This window comes from Paramormyrops kingsleyae, chromosome 15 (genome assembly GCF_048594095.1).
Source record: "Paramormyrops kingsleyae isolate MSU_618 chromosome 15, PKINGS_0.4, whole genome shotgun sequence".
In the NCBI taxonomy this organism is placed as follows: domain Eukaryota; kingdom Metazoa; phylum Chordata; class Actinopteri; order Osteoglossiformes; family Mormyridae; genus Paramormyrops; species Paramormyrops kingsleyae.
The window spans coordinates 6,697,864-6,720,204 of NC_132811.1; the positions used below are offsets into that span (position 1 = coordinate 6,697,864).

Consider the following 22,341-nt stretch of genomic DNA (forward strand, 5'->3'; position numbering starts at 1 on the left):
ACATGTAAATCAATCATTTAGATACTTTGTCAAATAGAAAATCTACCTTTCAACATTTGCCTGCGTACCTCTAAGTGCTACATTTGCTACACACTGGCTCAATAAAAAATACAGGACTAAGACTAACAGGTGGTATTATATATGGAGGGGGGGGGGTGGATACCTTGTATTTATTAATGCTGTGCTGCAATGAGAGGAGAATCTCATTACTCAGATGTACAGTTAAAGATTAGGTATCCCAGAATTCTGTTTTCCTCTTCCATCCATTTATCAACAGAAATCCCTCTCAAGCTGAAACTCGGGCTGTCAGGTGGGATAAATGGAAGCCTGTCAAACAGAGGGCAGTCATACACACTACAGAAATCTGGGAGTCAGTAAGTCAGCGGGACAGAGTGGCCCTGGATATGGGGACAAAGCCATAAATTCGTCCAAAAACAACTTCACTATAGGAATGACCTGAGTAAAATACCCACCCCCAATGAAATAAAACAAATATTTTGAAATAGTTTCATTTTTATACCGTGTACTGAAATATAAAAGAAAGACGTGTGTGAGCACTCTCCCATCTCTTAATGGAAATGTGCCCATCGCTGCCTGCCACCTTGTGGTCATACGATGTAATGGCAATGTCGCCTTGTATATGAAGGTGGTTTGCGAGGACACCGAAATGCAGAAAAATCTGATTCATTGACAACTTTACAGAAGCTTATTTTTACCAGTGAGGGGAAAAGCATTTTCATCGCAAAGGAACGATAATTATGGTACGTCGGCTTAAAACAACATGAAACCAAAGAGTGAAGGAGCTTCTTGAGGACATTTTTATACTCTAAGAATTAACACATTTTTCCTTCTTTCTTGCCACCATTTGAAACAAAATTATTAAAGGCATTTTGGTGGCAAACAAATGTTGAAATTATGCTACCTAATAAGGAAGAATTTAAAGCTATTATTCTGTACTATTCTACTTCTGAATATTTTAGTGATTTTGGTTAAAATATTCCCATAACCCACAGCCTTGAACAGGGTGAGCAGTTGAAAGACGGATGAACGGGTGGATGGATATTCCATCAAGTAACAGGTTATAACTGGTGTTCTCAGTAACAGCACTGAAAACTCTCCTAATTACAGTGAGAAGTTCCTCAGAATACACTGCCCACTGATTTGCTGAAGAACACTGCTTCAGTTCCCGAACTTCGCCGGCATCACAGCCATTCCACATATACACTGAAATTTCACCACCAGTTCAATTAATTAATTTAACTAGTTAAACAATTCAATGAGGTATTGATTAGCCAAACATGGTATGCTAATGGTTAAGTTAAAAATACATCTAAGCACTTATGCAAGTTGCTCTGGCTAAGGGTGTCTTGAAAGATTGCTGCAAATACTAAGGTGACTTTAAGAGAGGTTTTGAAATGGCTGACAAACATGATAGTTTTACACCAGCATTAAAACAAATTTCTTTTGACTGCCTAAGACTTTTGCATAGTACTGCATATAACTGTCACAAGTCATAGGTCCATTTTTAACTAGACAAGGAACATACACAAGGTTCAAAAATAGTTTTTTTTTTTTTTTTTTTTACCGATTTTGTCCACAGAACATTTCTCCTCCTGTATTGTGTAATAGGCACACAAAAAATATTCATGCTAATTTTAAAAATGCATTTAAAAAACATGTTGCGGGTGACACATGAATCTTTTTCATATAATGTCAGGCTACGTCATAACCAGTATTTGGAGTTCAAAGCGTGGTGTTCAGGTAATGTTACTTTAAGGTTCCCACGCGATTTAAGTTGGCCATACTAAGGGTAAATTTTAATTTAAAAATAAACTAATTGCTCGTTTAAATTAATGGCACAAAATGTGAGAAAGCTGGTGGATAGTGAAAGAAAACGTGCAAAATATGCACGGTGTTGCCTAGCAACACACCAACGATGATTTTAAAATCAAGCAGTGCAACAACATACAATTCAGTATTATTTTACGTCAGTGCCTCAATCAACAGAACAGCTTAATTGCCTTCTGAAATACAGTTTATGCAACTAATCATAAAAATACGTCTACATCGAATTGTGAGGCACTTAATCAGTTGATGTTTCCTTTGAAATCCTACTCTAACAGCATCCTTATCATATATGCAGGTCAAATTAAGGTCTAACTATAGGTATTAATGCAACTTTTGGGCTGTAGTCTAGGGAGGGAAACTCGTCTAAAATATGTTGGACTTGATGTAAGGATCAATATCAGCTATATATTTACATCGGTCAAGAAAATGCAAACGGACAAAGATTTAGGAGAAACGGGCTACTGATCAGATAGAACACTGGGGGAGGGAGGATCCTCGAAAATAAAACCTGCCAATTCGCACAAGTATACAGTTCGGGATGAAAACCGTGCGGCTCGGCCAGCACTTTTCTGACCAGGCAGCTGAGGATTTGGGGGGAAGTCTAACCTGCCGAGATCGTACAAGTCTATGGATCAATGGAAGTCAAAAGTTGAATTACATTGTTTTGGAAGCGGCCTCCGGTGTCTTGCTTCAGCAAATATACAGCATGTCCCAGAACAAGGATCTACCGCCACCCAGTGGCGGATCACGGCAAGAACAGTATGGGCAATTTCCTAGGGTGGCATCTTCTGATGCGTTGTCCTCCCTCCTCTGATGGAGAACTTTAACCATCGCCACCCTCTCGCCCGGCCGACAGCTTTGGGTAGTGAAGCTTGCCTAGGACGCCAAATGGGCTTCGACTGCTACTGTCTCCACCATAAGGTCTGTGTGAGAATATACCAAGTACACTAAAGCGGCAGGTCACCCAAAGCAGATTAAAGATATGTTTTAGGGGGGCTTTGTGCTATCCATACAACTAGGCTGTTCTGCTAGGAGTTGCCTAGTTTTGGAAATATCGACGGTAGAAATGTCGAGCTTCTCTCCAGCATAAATGAGAGTGAATTGCATTTTTTGTGGTAAGAGCGCCAGAATAATACATTTGAAAAATTCAACTGCAATGTCTCCTACCAGAAATCATGACCCAGTCACTGAAGCTAATCCAGACCCTGAAGTGAACAGTTTAATATATTAATTACTTTATTCTACCGAACTCCATGTACCAATTATATCACTACGCACGCGATACGAGCGCGAGCATGGTATCTTCTGCGCAGTGATATGATCGGTGTGTGGAGTTCGGTAGAAGAAAATAGTTCGTACATTAAACTGCTCACTACAAAGACTGGATTATCGTCAATATCCCACCATGACTTCTGGTAATAACACTGCTGCTGAATTTTTCAAATGTATTTTCCTTGCGCTTTAATCACCACCGAAAGAATGCCACGCACCCCTATTATATTTGTGAGAACCCCAACGTTTCTACAGCCGCTTTCTCTAAAACTAGGTAACTCCCAGCAGTACAACCTAGATGAATAGATAGCACTAAACCCCTTCTAAAACGTACATATTTTTCAGTTTTGGTGTGAACTGCCCCTTTAATTTCAGGGAGAAGGATGAGGTTCTGGATAGGCTTTCGCCATTTAACCTGCCGATGCACAAGAAAATGTGGATGGGTCACTCTTGACTAAAAAACATTTTATACATTGTGGATTTGATTTATGCTCCCCAGCAAAAATATATATCGCAACCAGATTGATGTCTATTACCGTTGAAAAGTGCAACCATTTTTAATAAGATCAGTTTACACAGAGATCTTTACTGGAAATCTGAAAAAAGTAGCATGCACGCCCCCAATGGGATCCTATCCTGTGGTTTTGAAAACTGTCGGATGTGGCCTGCAAGAATCCGGTTTTATGATTTTTTCCCCCCCTAAATGTTTACACCGTGAATATAATACTCATTGGCATTTACGTTTACCGATTTACGATTTCTTGCTACAGCAGAACTAACACTGAAATTTATATCCGAAAAGTTCTTGCATAGCAGCTACTGAGAAGATCCCTCAGCAAAATGCACTGCATGAGTGACATACATGTGGCCACAGCTACTATGAAACCGAGGTGACTTACAAAGTATCCATTCCCTTTCTCTTAAAACTTTTGGCTTAATAAAAAGGCAAGTTACAAGTTATGGTGTAGTTTAAGTTACAAATTCAGAATATATATGCAGAAAAACACACTGTGCAGGGGGACGTGACCCTCTGGGAGCTCTCACAAGGGGTCATGAGATGAATTGCATTTTAAACGTGAAAAAAAAAAATCCATTTTAAATTGTGATAAAATTACTGCGTGGGAACCCACCCACTCCATTTGGCAAAAATTGGGCCGTGACTGGCATTCATTTCAGAGGTTACATGCTTAGGATTTTCCAATTCCAGACCTGCTCAAAAAGTGGTGCAGACTGGCTTGTCCAGGACCGAAACTGGGGCACCCCGGTCCAGTACTAGGTCTTTTATCAATGAAGCATTTCACTTCTGCCCCAGGCTGCCATGTGACAACAAGCTAACCAATCAGACGAGCATCAAGCTTGGGTCTGCCCATCTGAATAGTTTTATCCTGGCTTAATACAATGACAAAAAATCATCAAGAAAAGCAATGAAATAATGGACCAACATTGACAGAAAACAAAGGGGTTAAAATTAGTTTATTACTTCGATAGAGCAGGGGGGAAAAAAAACAAATTGAAACATTACTTAATCCTTACGTAGGAGGGTGCAATGCAGTGTGTAGTGCTATAGCACCCCAAGGAAATGGAATGGTGTGAGATGGTGGCAGGCAACGCCCTGCGGGGGAGGGGGGGGCAAATTTCCACACAGCTTAAAGAATGTACAAAAGAAAGAATGGAATTGAAGTAAAACATAACAGCAACCAACTGACCAGAGAAACCCCAAACACCATCCCACAACAACTGAGTGCACTGCCAGACAAAATCAAATTGTTTTAAAAGCTGGACATTTTTTTTCCCTTTTTCTTTTTTTTCCTTTTTTTTTTTTTTTTTTTTAAATAAAGCAGGAACACAAATTCAAATCAAAAACGAAGCTGCACGCGGACAAAATGTGCAACCTTAAAAATCTAAGCCTTGTTTTATTTTCGTTTATGCTTAAGATGAAAGCAAGTGAATTCAAGGGTCTAAACGAACAACCGCGGTCGCAGGCGGAGCCCAGGGAAGAGCGCCAGTGACTCTGCGACACGCCCACGCACTGCCCAAGCGATGCCCAAGCGATGCCCTGCATCTCAAGGAGCCCCCTCCACCCACCCACCTATGACAATATATTAAACACCAACGGTCAGTGCTGGCTAGGAGATCACTTCCGGATGACGCACAGAACCAGGGCTGCCACGTGCAGAACGTCATCAGTTTGAGACGACTCGCCAGGGTCCACAGAGCTACATTCCAAATAGTGTCCATTAGTCTTTTGTTCAAGTATAACGGGAGCAGAGGAGCCGCTGGAAAAACAAAATTAACTGAGGCCAGAAATTCAGTCGTCATGTTCAACACGCACACGCTCAGATCACCTGATATGGGAGAGGGGTAACTTCAGCTTTAGCATCCAGTCACAGCTGAAATAGAGCAGAAAATACCTAGTATGGATTATGTTTCAGATATTACCTTCCTGTTGTCTGAGGGTTATCCTAATCTAGATACAAAAATAAAAAAAAATCACTGGGAAACGAAGCAAATGTGAAATAGCCCCATCGACTGGCGGAAATTCTGTAATAAAACCTTTCAATGATGCAGCGTTCCGAAACAGGAAAGAACAAAACCTACTAACTTCACAGATGGGAGGGGGAACTGTAACTCAGTCACGTACAATAATCTCAGAAAATAAAACAAGAATCCTCCCCAGCTCTGTGTGATGTCAATTTAACATGAGGCAGCACATTTGTTGATAGACTTTTTTCCCTCCATTTAATATACATTTGTTTTTGCAAAGCTGAAGCAGTCTAGCATTCTGTTGAGTCCACTAAAACCCAGCCGAAATCCCCGCCATCCTATTCACATTCCTGCCACCGGAGGCCGCTCTATCGTCAAAGAGGATCCTGGTACGTCCGTCTGGGCGGGCGACGTGTGACCCAAGGTGAGTCGTTCCCTCCGTGTGCCACTCGGTTGGGCTGATTAAGCTCCCAAAGGATGGCGGGGGAAGCGGCGGGGGGGGGGGGTCGCAAAAATATGCCTGCAGATGGTCACGGCCAACAAAGGGGAATTTCACGAGGTCCATTTCCTCTAAACAATTTCTTTTTGAATAAAACATCCCAAGAGTCCAGGATCAAGTATCACTGTCTCATACAACTTTGCAACATTCCACTTGGAGACTGGTGTCATGGCGGGTAAGGTACAGAGGAAGGAGTCAATTTATTGGTCGACAGTTTGCTGTCCCAGGCTTGTAACCGGGGGTTGTAGATTGTTATGTTGGTAATGATGACAGCTGCTATTATTTTCATTAATAAGGAGCATTTGCATTATTTCCACGTGTTCGCTGTCTGGGAGATCGAGCGAGAGGGGATCATGTCCAGGAGATACTCGCGTTGACGATCCACAGCGGAAGAGCTCTTGTGCACTTGAGAGAGGCTGGGGTTGACGTAAGCCATAGTCACTCCTGCAGAACAACAACAATCTCTCTCAGTGCCTCTGCAACCTCTCCCGCAAACGGCACAGGAAACCAACGACATGCGATCGGCTGAAAAACCACACAGAAATAGGGCAAGCAGATGTCAACCCAAATACAGCGAGTGGTCATGTGTGCAGGAACAGAATACCAGCTTTGGTTAGAAAGCGGGAGAATCTGATCTGTAGTCTCGGACGGAGCACACAAAAATGGAGGACTACAGCTCAGGCTACGGCGTGAGGAGCCTTAAACACAAGAATGGTCTTTGATACAGGACAACTGCGTGTGTTCATGAACGAGTCAGTCGAGTCATCCCCCAAAGACTAATACATTCAGGGCACAGCAAGTTAAAGAGGCAGGGGATTGGAGATGAAAGAAGCAGAGAACCATCAATGTGGCCCTAAATAAAAGGAGGCTAAATGAAGAAACACAATATAAAAAAAATATATAAAATAAAAAAAAAATCAGTGAAAGTGATTCAGTGATTGTCGGTATGACAATGTTTACATATCAAATACACTGCATCTTAGTTTGCATTCTGTACAACTTACATCATAATTCTACTGCAAAAAAAAAAAAAAAAAAAACAAACAAACATTCTCGAAACTATTAAATTAATATCAATTTCACTATACCACCCTAAAAAAACATTTTAATTTGTGCACTCTAATACACTATAGGGCCAAAAGTATGTGGACACCAGCTTTTCCAACATCTCATTCCGAAACCAAGGATATTTAATATGAAGCTGGTCAGCCCACATTTACTATAATAGCCTGTACTCTTCTGCGAAGGCTTCCCGTTAGATGCTGGTGGGATTTGGTGCCAATCAGGTTGGGTATAGATGCTGGGTGATCGGGTCCCTTTTCTGTGAATTTGTGTGACCCACCACTGCACAACTGATCTTGCTCCCAGACCTTTTGACCTTCACAAGCCCTTCCCTTGCAGTTGAACCAGGGCAGGAATATGGTGAAATGACCGTCATAGGACACCGTCTTTTTCGACAAGTGGAAAGTCACACCTCTTCGGTACAACCGCCCACTCTGCTACTGACGACTGTTGCAGGAGGCTGTGACTGTGCGCCAAATTACACACCTGTGTCAGAATGGGTGTGGCTTAACTAGGCAGTTCCTCTAATTAATCGGGGTGTCGTCATACTTTTGGCCGTATAGCACACGTTAGTGGGTGTCGGCCGGCCGGAGGATGGGATCTACCTTGGCTTGCGGGGCTCCGCTTCCTCCAGGCGTCGACGGCGGAGTTACGGCTGCTGCCCTTTCCCCCTGCGTGCACAGCATGCTTACCTGGCCTGCTGACCAGTGCGGCAGCGGTGACGGCGCTCTGGAGCTGCGCGGCCTGCGAGATGGAGTGGGCCGCCACTCGCCCCGCCAAGGCCTGGGCGCTCCGGGAGAGCTGGCCGGGGCTCTGCCAAGGGATGAGGGCGCGTGTGAAATACCGCCGGGCCGCCATCTTTACCTTCATTCGCTCAGTGTCGGTCGTATGCTGCTGCATCTACCCACCATATACCCACCATATACCACCCCATTTGTTAACCGTAACATTCCAAAGGCAGAAAATAACCCAAAGATATCCGAAAGCAAGAATAAACACACAAACTGACCACCCACACACGGAATACCCGTGTCATTCTGCACTGCCTACACACCGTACACTTAATTTGCCAACCAGTGGAAGAGCCTTAAGTAACTCCCCCCAAACCTGCATTCATTTAAACCTGCATTCATTGACACCGAGGCCAATAAATTTGCAGAAATACTCAGAAAACACTCCAAACACAAGCACGCTGTTGGCTAGCGTCAGTTCCTCTGTCAGTTTTGTAATTCATTAGCACGTTTTGGGAAATCGAGAGCAGAACACTTACGGAGGGGTGTCGAGTGACCACACCGAAGATGAAAAACAGGCCTTATGGTTACTGCGTACATATAGACAGCAGAGTTTGCAGACCTCCTGGCCTTTTCACATTACGAGAGCACTCAAAAATCACCAGTGCTGATGCGCTGAAAGCCGTACATGGGACCTTCTAAACAACCCTGTATGATGAAGCAGGAAGTCACCTGTTTGACAGTGGAATGATGGCGGTTGATGGTGACCCCCCGGCTTGGCTGCGGATGCAGGGGGGAGGGCCGGCCCTGCCTCAGCTGCTGGGACACCAGGGTCTGCTGCTCCACCTTGATAGCGGGGAGCACCGGGACGGTCTTGGAGGCGGGAGAGGCGGAGAGGCTCTGCTGCATGATGCGCTGCTCGATCTCCTGCTCCTGCTGCAGCGCCTTGACGAAGGCCGCCTTCAGCCGGTTGGTGTGCTCTGCCTTCAGCACCTTCTTCTGATTGGACGTCGTGCACTGCTCGCACATGACCGTGCCGCTCTTGTCTTGCCTCCAGCGAGATGTGAAGTCGGTCTTGCACTGGGCACAGGTGAAGGGCTCTTTGGGGGCAGGAGCCGTGGATGAAACCGGAGAGACCTGCAGCTTCCCTGTTTGATAGAACGCAGATCTCATATATCTAGAGCAGCACGGAGACACTCATCATTGCTCTGCCACTAGGGGGCGCCCGCCTACGCACCCTTGGCAACCGTGTCCAGAAGGTTCTGCACCACCTCTTCCAGGCCCACCAGGTAGATGAACTCGTTGTTAGCGGCCGAAGGCAGGAAGTTGAGGTCGGGCGTGGGTGGCTTGGGCGGAGGGATCTCCAGCAGGGTCTTCTCTAGCTGCTTGCGTAGGGCGAGCTTGGCGGCCGCCTGTCGGCTGGCAGGAGAGTCATTCACGCCGACCGCCGTCACGCTATTGGCCAGGCCGGACGTCACTGAAGAGCCTTTAAGGTTGGTCGGGGAGGCCTGTGACCAGAGAGAACGTTCTAGAACACACCGACCCCATGTCTCATTGGCAGCTCACTGTGTGTCACAACAATAAATTTACTCTCGAAGTTTGCCTGGGCTGACCGTTGGTCAGACGGCTCCCGTCGAAGCCGGCCAACCCAACACAATAACTCAGCCATTCCTGCCAAGCCAGAATCAGCATTTTCCCCCAGAGCCTCGATAAGTCAGCTTCTTTATCAGTCGTCAAAAACTTTCCCTCTGATGCCTGCCATTTTAAATCCTCTCTCGTTAGCGATTCCCAGTTTACTAGGCGGGAAGGAAGCTCAGACAAACATTTGGCTTTACACACACACAGCTCCTCAGCATTTCACACTCTGCAAAAATAGTGTGATATTTACATGGTACACTTCCGGTAAATATCCCCACCTGTGTTACACACAAATCTAAAAGGTTAGTTCTCAGCATTATGCTGGTACAAGCATCAAAACAGCATGCAATGTTTTAAATCATTTTTCCAGGAAACTTCTGGCCCAGACACCCTAGTGCTGAATCTCACTTCACACTGCCAGACGTAATAAGACAGCGGATGTGTATCCACTCCAAGGACAGATATAATAGCTAGCTTTGTGCTTCAGAGAGAAAGTAATTAGATATTATCTACCCTAATATTTACCCTCTGTTTACGTGGATACCAATAGCCTCTGTAACCAGGAGACAACCATCAAATACACCGAAAATTCATGCATTTTGACTTCTAGAACATTGCCGATATGGAGGAAACAGTCATACTATATACAACCCAGCTTTTGATACCTTTGAAGAGTGAAAAGCAAACTGTTACTACGCAAGGGTTAAAGCAGTGTCTAAACCGGTCCTTGAGGATCCTCAGACAATCCATGCCTTTTTCCCTCTGAGCTCCCTTCCAGACAGTCCACATTTTTGCTCCCAGCTGGGAGGGAGCAAAAATGTGGACTGTCTGGGGGTCCTCGACAGTTTGAGTCTTACTTTTAAATTAGTGTTTCTATCTACCACTGAGAGTCCAATTTTCACTGAATGCTGCCAATAGACAGGAGAGAAGGGAGTCTGTTTATGTCCTTCCCCATGCATTGCTGCAGGGGCAGGTCCAATACAGCACCCCCATGTGGACACCGGCATTATGACACAATGAAATTGGCTGGTGACCTGCGGGATGTTGACCAGGACGCTGGTGTTGGCGACGTTGGCGACGCGGATGAGGCCCTGCTGGATGATCCTCTGGCCCTGCACCTGCACGCTGGGCACGCTGGCGCGGGGGGCTAGCAGGAGCGGAGGTGGCCCCCCTGAGCTTGAGTGCTGCTGCTGCCGTAAGCCTTGGACCTGCTTGGTGGGGGGGGGGGGGGGGGGACAGAGATAAGGGCTGAGACGGCCACGCGCCAAAACGGGGGAGCTAACCTCTGGCATTGTGCGTTTGGCTGAGCTTAAGCTGAAATTAAACTAAGAAAGAGGAAGAGGAGAAAGAGGAAGGGGAGGGCCTGACCTGGGCGCCCCTGACCAAGGGCGGCATGACGATCTGGGCGTTCTGTGAGCCCAGCTTGGCGCACACCTGCTGGCCCCCCCGCACCAGTGGTGGTGGGATCACCGCACCCGAGCTGCGCCCTGATGTCACCTATCCGGAGCACAGGGGGCGTTAACGAGGGACCCTTCAGACAGCGTGCTTAACCAGGCGGCCGGCAGTCACAGAGGTCACAGGGGTCACACGTGGCCTCCCGGCCGGCTGCAGCTTTCCATGGCCCCAAACCGACACAGCTACACATCCAAGGACAGCGACTTTAATACAGAGCTGTGCTTTGCATTCAGCTTCCAAAAGATGGCAGCAGAGAGTACAGAGCTGGATACTAGGGCCAGGAGGTCATATAACCATCAGAGCCTGAAATTTGCTCCGACATAACCTCATGGCATCTATAATGGTATCTATTAGTTAATTATGTTAATGCTATTGGTCAGACATTATAAACAGCTGTGTGAGCTACTGAACACGAACGCGTGCGCGCACACACACAGACACACACACAGACAGACGAAGGTCGAGTTGTTTGTGTTGAGCCCCCGGTGAAGCGAAGACAGGCCATCGGATTTTGGAGCCGATCCTGGATGATTAGAGTACATGAGCCACAAACTAACCTGTATGGGTCCTTTACTGGCTGTGATGCTGCCCCTGACCAGAGGAGGAGGGGTGGCCACAGATCCGGACGATCCAGCGGGCTGAGAGAGAGAGAGTGTGTGTATGTGTGTGTGAGAGAGAGAGGGAGAGAGAGAGAGAGAGAGAGAGAAAACAGGCCTGAGGGGATGCCGGGGTCTGAGAGACCAGGCCTTACCTTCTGCACCGGGGCCTCCTTCTGGATCTGGCTCTGCCGCAGCTTCTTCAGCAGCACCAGCTTGGCCTCCTCCAGCCGCAGCTCCTCCTTCAGCTGCTTGATGATGCGCTCGCGCTCGCTGGGACTGCTCTTCTGCACACCGGGCACACGGCCGTCAGGGGGAGCGGCGAATGGGGTGTGACAGAACCGAAGTGGGCAGTGCTGCTTACCATCAGCAGCTCCGTGTCCATCTCCCTGGAGCAGTGGTTGAGGCCATTGACACGCGGGCTGGAGGGCTCATTGTCTGATAACACGATGACGTCGTCAGGTGATGCCAGCGGACGCCTCTCCTTGACCTCACTGCAGACAGGGAGGAGAATTAATAGTATCGCCCAAAATTTCCATTTCATTCAAAATGACAGCAGAGCGAGCAGGTATATCACGGCCAGCTGCAAAGCTTACATGTTGAGATATTAATTCATTTGATTGCCATAAAATCCATTGATTCACTAAGCACTTAACCCCCTAAAGGGTCACCGGGAGCCTGGAATCTACCCCAAGCAGTACAGGGCATTGGACAGCCTCTCTGTGCAAACTCCAACCGCAAAGAGCAGAGGCAGGAGTCACACCCCTAAACATGGAGGTATGAGACAACAGTGCTATTCACTGAGTCACCAGGCCGTACATGACAAAAGAATGACTATAATACAGAAACACATGTGCGCGCGCGGGCACACACACACACACACACACACAAACACAAACACACACACACACACACAAACACAAACACAAACACACACACACACACACACACACAGCCATCTCCTATACACATCCCACACAGATAATAGATGTGGCTACCTAGTTCAAAAGGCATCAAAAGAACAAAACCGGTACAAATTTAATGCCAGTAAAACACAAACTACTGCTGCTAAAAAAACATTTTCACATGCAGTGGATGCCCACAGCAGTCTACAGTTTTGTATTTACTTCCGGAATTAAACTGAAATGTATTATGAAACAGCAGAAAGAGACATAAATCAGCTTTTAAAATATTCATACCCTGAAATTATACGAAACGTCAGCAATATATAGAACAGGGACTGAGCATGAGACCAATCAGCGGGCAGACAGACACTGCCGGCCTGGTGCCCTGAGCCCAAAGTCTCAAGATTTAAGTGCTTAAATTAAACATGCACACAACTCACTGTTTTCAAACAAGAGAAGGCAAGTACTAGCCTCATCTAGACAGAGTGCAGTGCATAAGAATCCCTGATCCAGGTTAGTGTGCACTGCACGTGTAGGGAGAAGAAAGGCACCATGTACAATTCACATCTTTCAGGAGTGTGAGGACAGAACTTGGAAAGATTATAAAAAAACTAAGGCACTATCCCCCATGGAATTCTGACCTTGCAGGATAACTACTTCCTTTGGGGGGGAAAAAAATAACGGTGACTACCTGTTAGTAACTGAATGAGCAGAATAAAGGCGCAGGACCTGCTCAATGCAGGAGGAGACTGAGAAGTCTCAGGAAAGACCCTTAACTACATTGGCCAGCAGAGGGCAGTGAAACCCTGTTTAAGTCTCCCGTGTTCAAATAAGCAGGAAGACAGGAAAACAGTAGATGACCTAAGATCAACAAGTCCTGTGGCGCAGAAGAGAAGAGGGAGGGGAAATGCTCACAGGGTGCAGCTCGGGGAGGGGGGGGTAACAATCCTACATCTGGCCATTAGTAATGAGAATGCTCATCTTCGAGAGGTTTGGTGATGTTGGGATGAAGATGCACGGTGGCAGCTTGGACCCTTGTTTAGGTGGGACATGGGCTGCCCAGGTAAGCGACTCATTATGATGGAAAAGCAGCAGCATTTAGGGAGAGAGAAATGATATCCGTCCTCAGCCGGAGAGCGACTCATGCTGAGTCCGAACACTACAGGAGTAGCATGGTACTCGCGTTGGAAATAACGTCAGCAGATAAGGTGTACCACTGTGGCCCGGACACACAGTAGGGCCAAGAGCCCAGGGATGATGCGACAAGGACGGGAATGTTTAGGCTTGCATAAGTGAGTCCACAGAATGGGCCATCAGCGATTAAGTTAATGCATCTAGGAAGGAAAACAAAGTCACTGGTAAGAGACACAGGCAGGGACCAGCCCCCCGTCAGACCCAGTCATGGGTGTAAGTATGGCACAATAAACGGCACTTGGAGTTGCAGGACATTAGGGACGTGTCACCTTGCTGCGGGGCGCCACCCGCAACAGCAGCATAAGCGGCAAAATCCAGCATGAGCTAGTGAGACCTCCTGAAATATACAGGGAAGGCGGCAAACGGGGATCAGAATGATCCGGCTCCTGAAAGGCGGACAGCCAGCCCGAGCGGGAGAAATGGGGCCTTATGGAGACAACTGACATGAGATCCTGCAAAAGGGTTAGGAAAGGCAAGATTCCACACTGCTACTCACCCATAACAAAAGGTCACAGTCAACAACTTTGGCTAGAGTCAAATAAAAGCTTTCTTTAATACAGAGTGGTAAGAAGGTGCCCCAGTTTCAACTGATCTGAGGTTTAAAAAAAAAATAAAATTGCTCAGATCTAACTGCATCTTCAGAGCTCACGGAAATCACTTCCTGTGTATTAATCACTCTACTAATGTTGTCACATGACCCAGACATTTCCCCCTCGTGGTCATGTGACACACGCATGCACGCACACACACACACACACACCCCCCCCCCCCACCGGTTCCTTCCAATGTGGAAACCATGGCAACGGCCGGCTGGAACCAGTTTGTGACACATAGCCTTCATTTTGTGAAGTGAGGCAGAGTTCAGGTGCTGAAGAAAATGGAGCGGCTGGCTGCCTCAAACTTTCAGAAGGGAAAAGCCGCCCGACACGCTGAAGCTTCCTGAACGAAAGGAGGCTCCTCGCTCCCGGCGCCCGAAAGAGGCACCAGACTTCCACAGCAGCCGTAATCACCTCCCCGAAGGAAAAAAAAAAAAAAGATCCCCAGCCAACAGACCCCCCCCCTCCACCCCATGTCTCCACCCTTATTCGCTTCCACAGCCAACTCCATCCATCCATTAAATGGACAGAAACTCACATAACACTAACTCTTTAGCATTGCCTATATTTTCCCCTCAGTCCACAGCCACTGTAAGTTATTTTCTGTAATGTCTCTGCATACACATATAAAATTACACACCTATGTTGAAACAGCCCAACTTATTTATAGAGTAATATATAAATAATCTCCTCTGCTCTGCGTGTGGAATTCACATGTCGACCTCGTGTCGTACTGGTTTCCTCTATGTACTCCCGCTTCCTCCAAGGCCTGCAGTCTGGGTGACCAGTGTCTCAAAATCACCCATGACCATGCGTGTCGGTGCGTATGGTTGTGCTTGAAGGACACACACATGTACATATATTCACGCACACAAATTCAGTGCTCCACCACTGATCCCTAACATGTAAAAGACTTCATTGGATTGTGAATTATGATATTCTTACAACCATATCATTATGCTAAAGGCGTGAAGTTACCCAAGACGCTTCAACTGAAAGTTAACATCACCTGATCACAAAGACTGCAAAAATCAACTTCGTTAAAAGATCTAAATCGCATTACTGCTAAATAATACCTGTGGCCATTCGAGTTGTTTAATCAGAACCCACATAACTTCAAAAACACCAATGAAAATATAAGATGCACAGTTGGTCTCTGTGATATAGTCACCCGTTCACACACCTTTTCAAGCCCAGCTAGCCAATAACATGAGGCAGTCAATGGTAGGGCCCCCAACCCCTCACCTGGGTACTCCCATATCAAGAATGCCAGAACACTGAAAAGAGCCCCCAGAAATGCGGAAGGATCGAAGTTTAGGACTGCACAATATCACATGATGATATAATCAATTGTATGGTGCACGTGCAATAAACACCAGAGCTTTAGATGACAGGGTGTAAGCATTTGTCCGGAAGCCGGCTTTGCAGTACTGTACAGACGTTTACTTACACCCACAATCTGGCAAAGTAGATTAGTAGTACGCATAAAATATTAATGAGAGTTATACCGTCACGGCCAAAAGTTAGTAATCTGTATAAATTCGCCGCAACTTTATGTTTATTAAATTCGGCTAGCAGAACACGCCCCATACTGCCGTTTCTGTAAATCACGGAAACGCAAAGCGCTTAAGTGGCGGTGACGAAAGGGACAGTTTCAAAGGCAAGTCGTGAGAAGCGTCCGAATATTACCAGAAAGCCGGCATCCAGACAAATGTTTACGGCCGTCATGTAAAGCCCTGCTGATTACTGCACATGTGCCATATAATTGCGATGTAATATCATGCAGCCCTAGATGGAACCAATTCTGCTGCAGCCCTTAATTGCTTAACATTTCCCTTTGACAAATAAAAAGAATAATAAAAACACACAGCCATGTCTTTAAGGTAGAAACAGTGCAGAAAAGGATTTCACACACCGGTTCAGCTGGAAGAAAAATGGAATGGAAACCCAAGAGAAGGTCAAGGGGAACTCGGCCATTTTTGACTTTCAGAACAACCTGATGACAAACCAAATCATCTCTCTGATGCCACTGGCAACAGACTGAAGATGTGGTGACTAATGAGTGGGAAGAATTTTAATAATTAAACATGAGTTTGGCTGGAGCTGGTCACCCACTACACTCACGCCAATGGTTTAGTTAGTATACGAACAGCAGTGAGCCTCATTCTGAGGGCAAGCCGCTTTAAAGTGAAATGAGCAGGACCAGCGGGGCCAGTAGGACTTAGGAACTGGAATAAGGAAACCTTTCTATTTATAAGAGACCCAAAAAACCAGATATGCATTCGACAGTGGTGTCCTTCGGCAAGTTTGAAAGGTCCAGCTGAAGCGGGTGCACAGTGGGCTCGACCAGGTGAGGAGCATCGGCGAGGAGATGCCATGGAGGCCAGACCTGGGTGCCGTGGCTGCTACACCATAAACCCACAATGATGGGTGAAGAAGCGCTCACCTTTTAGAGGTGCTCATGTCGACCGGCTCCTCCCTCGTCTGCACCTCCACCTTGATGGTGGCCTTCACCTCGCCGGCTTTGAGGATGCCAGCGACCTTCAGGCCGTCGGTCACCCCGGTCTCGCCTTTCCCTTGGTCCCCCTTCTCCATCTTGACCTTCTTGCTGTCCACCTCCACGGGCAGGGCATCCTGCTCTAGCGCCCGCTTCTGGCTGCGGGTCCGACGCACCGCCTCCTCCGACATGCCGGCACCTGGACAGACGGGGGGGGGGGGGGGGGGGGGGGATTAATCATCACTCCGTGAGCACGACTCGCTGACATGCTCTGCCAGCTACACTGTAAATCCGCCGTTTAAGTGCCATATAAAACAAAGCCAGGTTTAATAACTTAATTCCGCTCACATGCCAAGATTACAAGCAACATGAGCCCACGTACCAGCGGTGGTCAAACGACCAGCTGTATGTGAACTCAACTGTTATTCTACCAAGATCTGTGTGACTGAATATTCCGTGCTGTACCAGAGGATCACACTGCAATGGATGATGGGAAAAGGAGAGGGCCCTTACTGGCATCCCAAAAGGCTCCAACCCATACATTCAAATGCAAATTAATATCTATAGCAACAAATCACTAAGTACCACCCAAAGCAACTTAACCCCCCCATATGTCCAGCCTCATCTTAGAGGAATTAAAACCCTGCTACCACCCACACACACACACACACACACACACACACACACACTAGCACCTCCACGGTCACTTAACCCAACAGCCTTCCGGAATGTGCCCGTGTCCTTAATCACGATGCTACCTGCCGCTATTTATAGTCCTCCGGCAATGTTTGTGGGAAAAGGCATCAACAGCTGTTTGCAAAGCTCCATGCCATTATTGACGGGGTTCCATAGTGACCCCATCGAGCCAGTAGAACGTCGGAATTAACACTGACAGTGATCATATGTAACTTTTGGGGAGCCCTAGCAGAAGGGTCTTAAGCACATCGGTGATGAGTATCAACAGTCACTGCGGCGGGCCGCGACTCTTAACACCACGGGAACGAGACAGGCGTCGGGCGGGAGGAGCGCAAAGTGCCGAACAGCAGCTGGACAGAAAAGGAGGTTCCTCGGTGCCAGATCCAGACGGTGACCTTAATCCAGCCATCGCCACCGTGACGCTGGCAGGGATTCGTGGCAGCGGTAAGCTGGAACTGCTGCCTGGGCCCCCGCACGTGTTAAAACGGGCACAAACACCCGGCCCGGGGGTGTCGGATGAGAGGCATGCTGAAGGGCAAACTTCAACCAAGCTTTTCAGGAGAGGAGCTTTAATTTATGTGCAGTGCCATTAAATAGGGCCAACTATGCATTATATTTAAAGAGATAAATTCTTGGAATTAAAGACCAAACAAAGTGACACATACTCTAGATAGGCTAAGGGGGTCTGGAGATGCCCAGAAATGCTCCACTGTACCTGCACTGCAAACACCCCATCTGATAAAGAAAGCTGACTTAAGGTCTTTCTCATCCTTGGTGACATCACTGGAGCTCCACATGACCCTTCCCAGGATTCAATGGGAGACAAAGCACTTTCCCGAGAACCGGTCTAAACCAGTTGGCGGGTGAGAGAGGATGAAGCAGGTTTTAACCCCCGGAGGGACAGACCGGTAGCGCGAGCAGCCACGACCGATCGAGTGTGTTAGGGAGACACTACCAGCATTCCAAAACACGAGTCTGCCACAGAGGAGGAAGAGGGAGGGAGACAAACGGCAACGCGGACGCCGTGGGCAGCACTTTTAAAGGGACAGTCTGCAGCGGCGCACGTCCACAGGAGCCACTCAACACCTCTCAGCATCATCTGCAAACATCTAGTCACATTTTCCCCACAATAAGTATTAATAAATAATATTTAATAACCATTAATGAAACTCAATGACATGAGTTGCGATCTTAACAGTAAAACATTACTTCGAGGAAACCGCCAAAAGCAAAATAAAAAAAAAAACTCTTAACCAATGTTAAAAGGTGCTTGCTTTAGAAACAGGCAAAAAGATCAGGTCACAGTGCACCATCCTGTGCGATTACAACCTAACCCAAGGACCCAGGCGTCTGCACTGGTGACGCACGACGTCAAAACGGATGTAAATGTAGAACGAGGTTGACCTTAAAGCCAGGAACCCACATTTAACAGCACAGTCTAACAGCTTGAGGAGACAAAGAAAGCCTGTGCAGAAACGTCCTTCCAAGGCAACACAATCGGCTAAAAAGGCACAACATGACATTTTACCACCCAAAAAAACTTCTTACCACAAAAAAGATCTCAGAAGGTTTAGCCTGCATACAACTGGAGTTTATTTTTCCTTACAGAACTACTACAACATGTGTAAACTCAGTCTCGGAAACACACAGAACATTAACATTGATTTTTAGATGCAGGAGATGGGATTCAAAGTCGGGAAAACTCACACCACCTTTGGGGACGCACACTTTATATTTTTTTACATTAGAACCATCCTTCGGAGATGTTTAAGATCTGCCGTGTACTGAAGTGGGTTTTGAAAGCAGCCACACTTCCAAAATGGAAACAAAGAGACAGATTCGGCAGGACAAAGCACTTAAAACCAGTGGCAACTTCGGGGGTTGAAAGGAAGTTAGCAAAATCGTAATAAAGTGTCTCTCTTTTCAAACAAACCCAAACGCAAGATGAGCAGGCAAGACAAAGGCGCAGTGAGACAAAGGGTGAAAGGGCTCAATCAATCGACAACCAAACCGTGCAAAATGGCCGCTTGTTTGTGCACACTCCCCACGTCAGATAGAGAAACGGGCCATTTGGGGGGGGGGGGGGGGATCTGGAAGACTTTATCCCTGGGGTAGAAACTCAGCCACTCCTCCCAGCACAGCTGCCTTTGTAAACAGCCTCATGCAAGTCACTGCTACACAACATGGACACTGTCAACACACAGTATTACAGTCACACACAGGTGGGTCCATGACAAACTAAGCATTAATTCAAGAGACGCCTTGCATTCCATAGCTGGCCGAGGACGAGGACAATCAGAAAAACCAACGTATGATAGCGTGATGTCACAGTTGTGGGACCTTCGCACACATTTGGACAAAATAAGGGTTCAGAGCCGGGAGGAAGGAAAAAAAATAAATTAAGGATCTTTTCAATATGATAGAAAAAATGAGCACCGAGAGCTGGATTCTCACAATCATATTACTGTGCCGTCTTACTTAACAGATATTTAGTCCAGAAGAAAGACACGCTTGTCTCCACACTGCTTTCAGTCTCCTCGTCAAACAAGAACCCTGCTGAGTTACCACAGCAGTGTCCAGTTGTGTTCCACGTACAAAACGCCTCAGTATCTCCAAGGTGCAAGATTTCCCGTTAAGGGATGGTCAGACAGCCCCTATTCCCTAATGCACCAAAGGAATCAAAACCGAGATTTGCTGAGATTTTTACACTAGGTTCCTTTGCTATGACACACTCATCCTACAGCAATAACTAATAAAAATCTCCTCTTTCTGAAGTTCTAGAAATTATGTTCTGGAAACATTCGGCAATGGTGCTCAGGAGAAGAGGCCGGGTCACGGCATGCTACTCCAAACAGGCCTGTGTGTGTCGGCGCCAAGGAACAGAGCGCCGTGAACAAGCAGACCTTCTGAACGCTGGCAGGGAGGGGTGCGCACATGCGAGACACCCCCCCAATCCTACCCCCATACATTACAATGTGACCACATCGGTTTCCTCATTTCCGTTACAATGCAGCGTTTTTGCACTCATGCAAATGACAGGCTGGGTAGATTCTCTCTCAGCGTCTGAGAGGGGCTTTTAACTCGCCGGAGAACCACAGGGACTTCAAAGTGGAACACACAGGGAAGAGGATATTAAAGGTTTTGCTAAACATTACTTCAAAACCGAAGAAAGCCTCGAACCCCATTTTCGATCCACTTGTCTCAAACAGTCCCATAAACTCAGACTGACTAATAAACATGATGATGCACATTCAAAGCTTTGATCCAACTTTGCAAAATAGCACACCAAAATCATTTATCGTATGGCAAAAAACCGGAGAGCGTCGAGTCAAACCCTACATGCCACCGCAAGGGATGCACCTTTAACTGCTGCAACTGTGTAACTGCACTAGATGCAGGAGGGGGGGGGAGAGAGCTCAGAGTGTACATACGTTTGCATTATCTGAGCAGAACAGCGGAACACAAACAAAGCTACAGATTTCTATTAATACATCACTCACCATATACATTTGTCTGGCAAGGTCTCCTTGCTCCTAGGAACAAACTACGGCCATAAATAAAGCTAAATGAAATAATTACACACACACTAAAATAGCCACTGAAACCACTGTGCCCCAAAGCTACAAAAATCTCCAATAAGGGTTCGACATCACCTCGTCCTGCTTAGCAGGTGCCGGTATGGGAAACACGAAGACGTCCTCTGCGTAATGCCCCACACCCACCATTAAGTCACAGCAGGGCAATAGAACAGTGGTCACCAACCCTGCTTATGGAAATCTAGCTCCCTTGCAGAGCTTAGGTGCAGCCATTAATTTGACACAACTGATACTGGTAAGTATTGGAACCAGTCATGCTGAGGCCAAGTTGGCTGTAATGTCAGGCATGTTGCTGCATTTTTGCCATTAAAAAACAAGGGAGAAACCTTAGTAACACATGACCATCCTAATGAACTCCCCGCCTCCAGTGAGTCAGACCACACGGCATTTTCAAAACCCCAAAAAAGGGGGAAATGAAAACCTGGAAGGATATGTAGACCAACTTTCTTGCATGTGATTTGCATGAACAATGGCGTACTAGACAGAAAGAGGGATTGTGGGGTAGTTCGAACGCTGTGGAGTTGAGGCCCCGACGTTTGATCTTCCACAGAAAGCCTTGAGAGCCCCTTTGGGACAGAGCAGATTGGGGTTGGGTGACTGACACCAGGGACTTGAAGCTCAATCCGTCACAGTGGAGACAGCACAGCCAAACGAGCACAACCCCCCCCCCATCACGCGGCCAGCGGCGTGCGACGGTCCTACCAGCTGATGACACCGGCTCAGCACCCGGCGGCACGGCCGTGGCGTGGGGCACTTTGCCTCCACATGCAGCTCCGGCTGCTGATGTAATCATGTACCCACCCCCCCCCCCAGGGTGAAATTCATCCACCCTGCTGTGGTGCGCTTAAGCCATTTGTGTACATCTTGTTCAGATGCTTTCATCCTCACCCAGGATGTCCCATCACCTACATACAGCAAAATTCCTTCGCTGGACCCATCAGGCTCATCGAATAACGCAGCTGCATGACAATTTATACCCCCCCCACCACTGTAGCCAGACCCTAAAGTAGGATGGAGCCGGTGTGCGGCTCTGCAGGTTAGGATGCTGTGCATGTGATTAGAAGCTTGCTGGTTTAAAACCTACAGTCAGCAAAGTAATTTCTCCATCATTAGAGTGATAAATAACATGTAAATGAAACATTGCTGCCAATTCAAAGGCAACAGTCAGAAGGTTTCTACCTGCTCACAGCACACAGGGAGGAGGGGGAGAAAAAAAAACAGCCCACATGACCAACCCCCCTGCACCCCCCCCCTTATGGGAAAGCCAACTGT

The 22,341-nt window shown here is 47.0% G+C and overlaps 1 protein-coding gene across 4 annotated transcripts in view; it reads right to left on the minus strand.

Annotated features, from left to right (window-relative positions):
* Nucleotides 1-4,575: 4,575 nt before the first annotated feature.
* The window catches only part of LOC111860484 (transcriptional repressor p66-alpha-like), a 30,587-nt gene continuing 12,821 nt past the window's right edge, over nt 4,576-22,341 (minus strand). For 2 of the 4 annotated variants that reach the window (XM_072699674.1, XM_072699676.1), the window contains 10 exons: nt 16,727-16,976; nt 11,950-12,079; nt 11,741-11,872; nt 11,547-11,627; nt 10,903-11,031; nt 10,569-10,742; nt 9,134-9,404; nt 8,629-9,044; nt 7,771-7,978; nt 4,576-6,547 (listed from right to left, as the gene is read on the minus strand). In XM_072699674.1, coding sequence (XP_072555775.1) covers nt 6,411-6,547; nt 7,771-7,978; nt 8,629-9,044; nt 9,134-9,404; nt 10,569-10,742; nt 10,903-11,031; nt 11,547-11,627; nt 11,741-11,872; nt 11,950-12,079; nt 16,727-16,976 — 1,928 coding nt within the window. In that variant the 3' untranslated portion in view covers nt 4,576-6,410. The remainder of the gene's footprint in view (nt 6,548-7,770; nt 7,979-8,628; nt 9,045-9,133; nt 9,405-10,568; nt 10,743-10,902; nt 11,032-11,546; nt 11,628-11,740; nt 11,873-11,949; nt 12,080-16,726; nt 16,977-22,341) is intronic. The other 2 variants (XM_072699677.1, XM_072699675.1) reach the window with 2 other exon arrangements.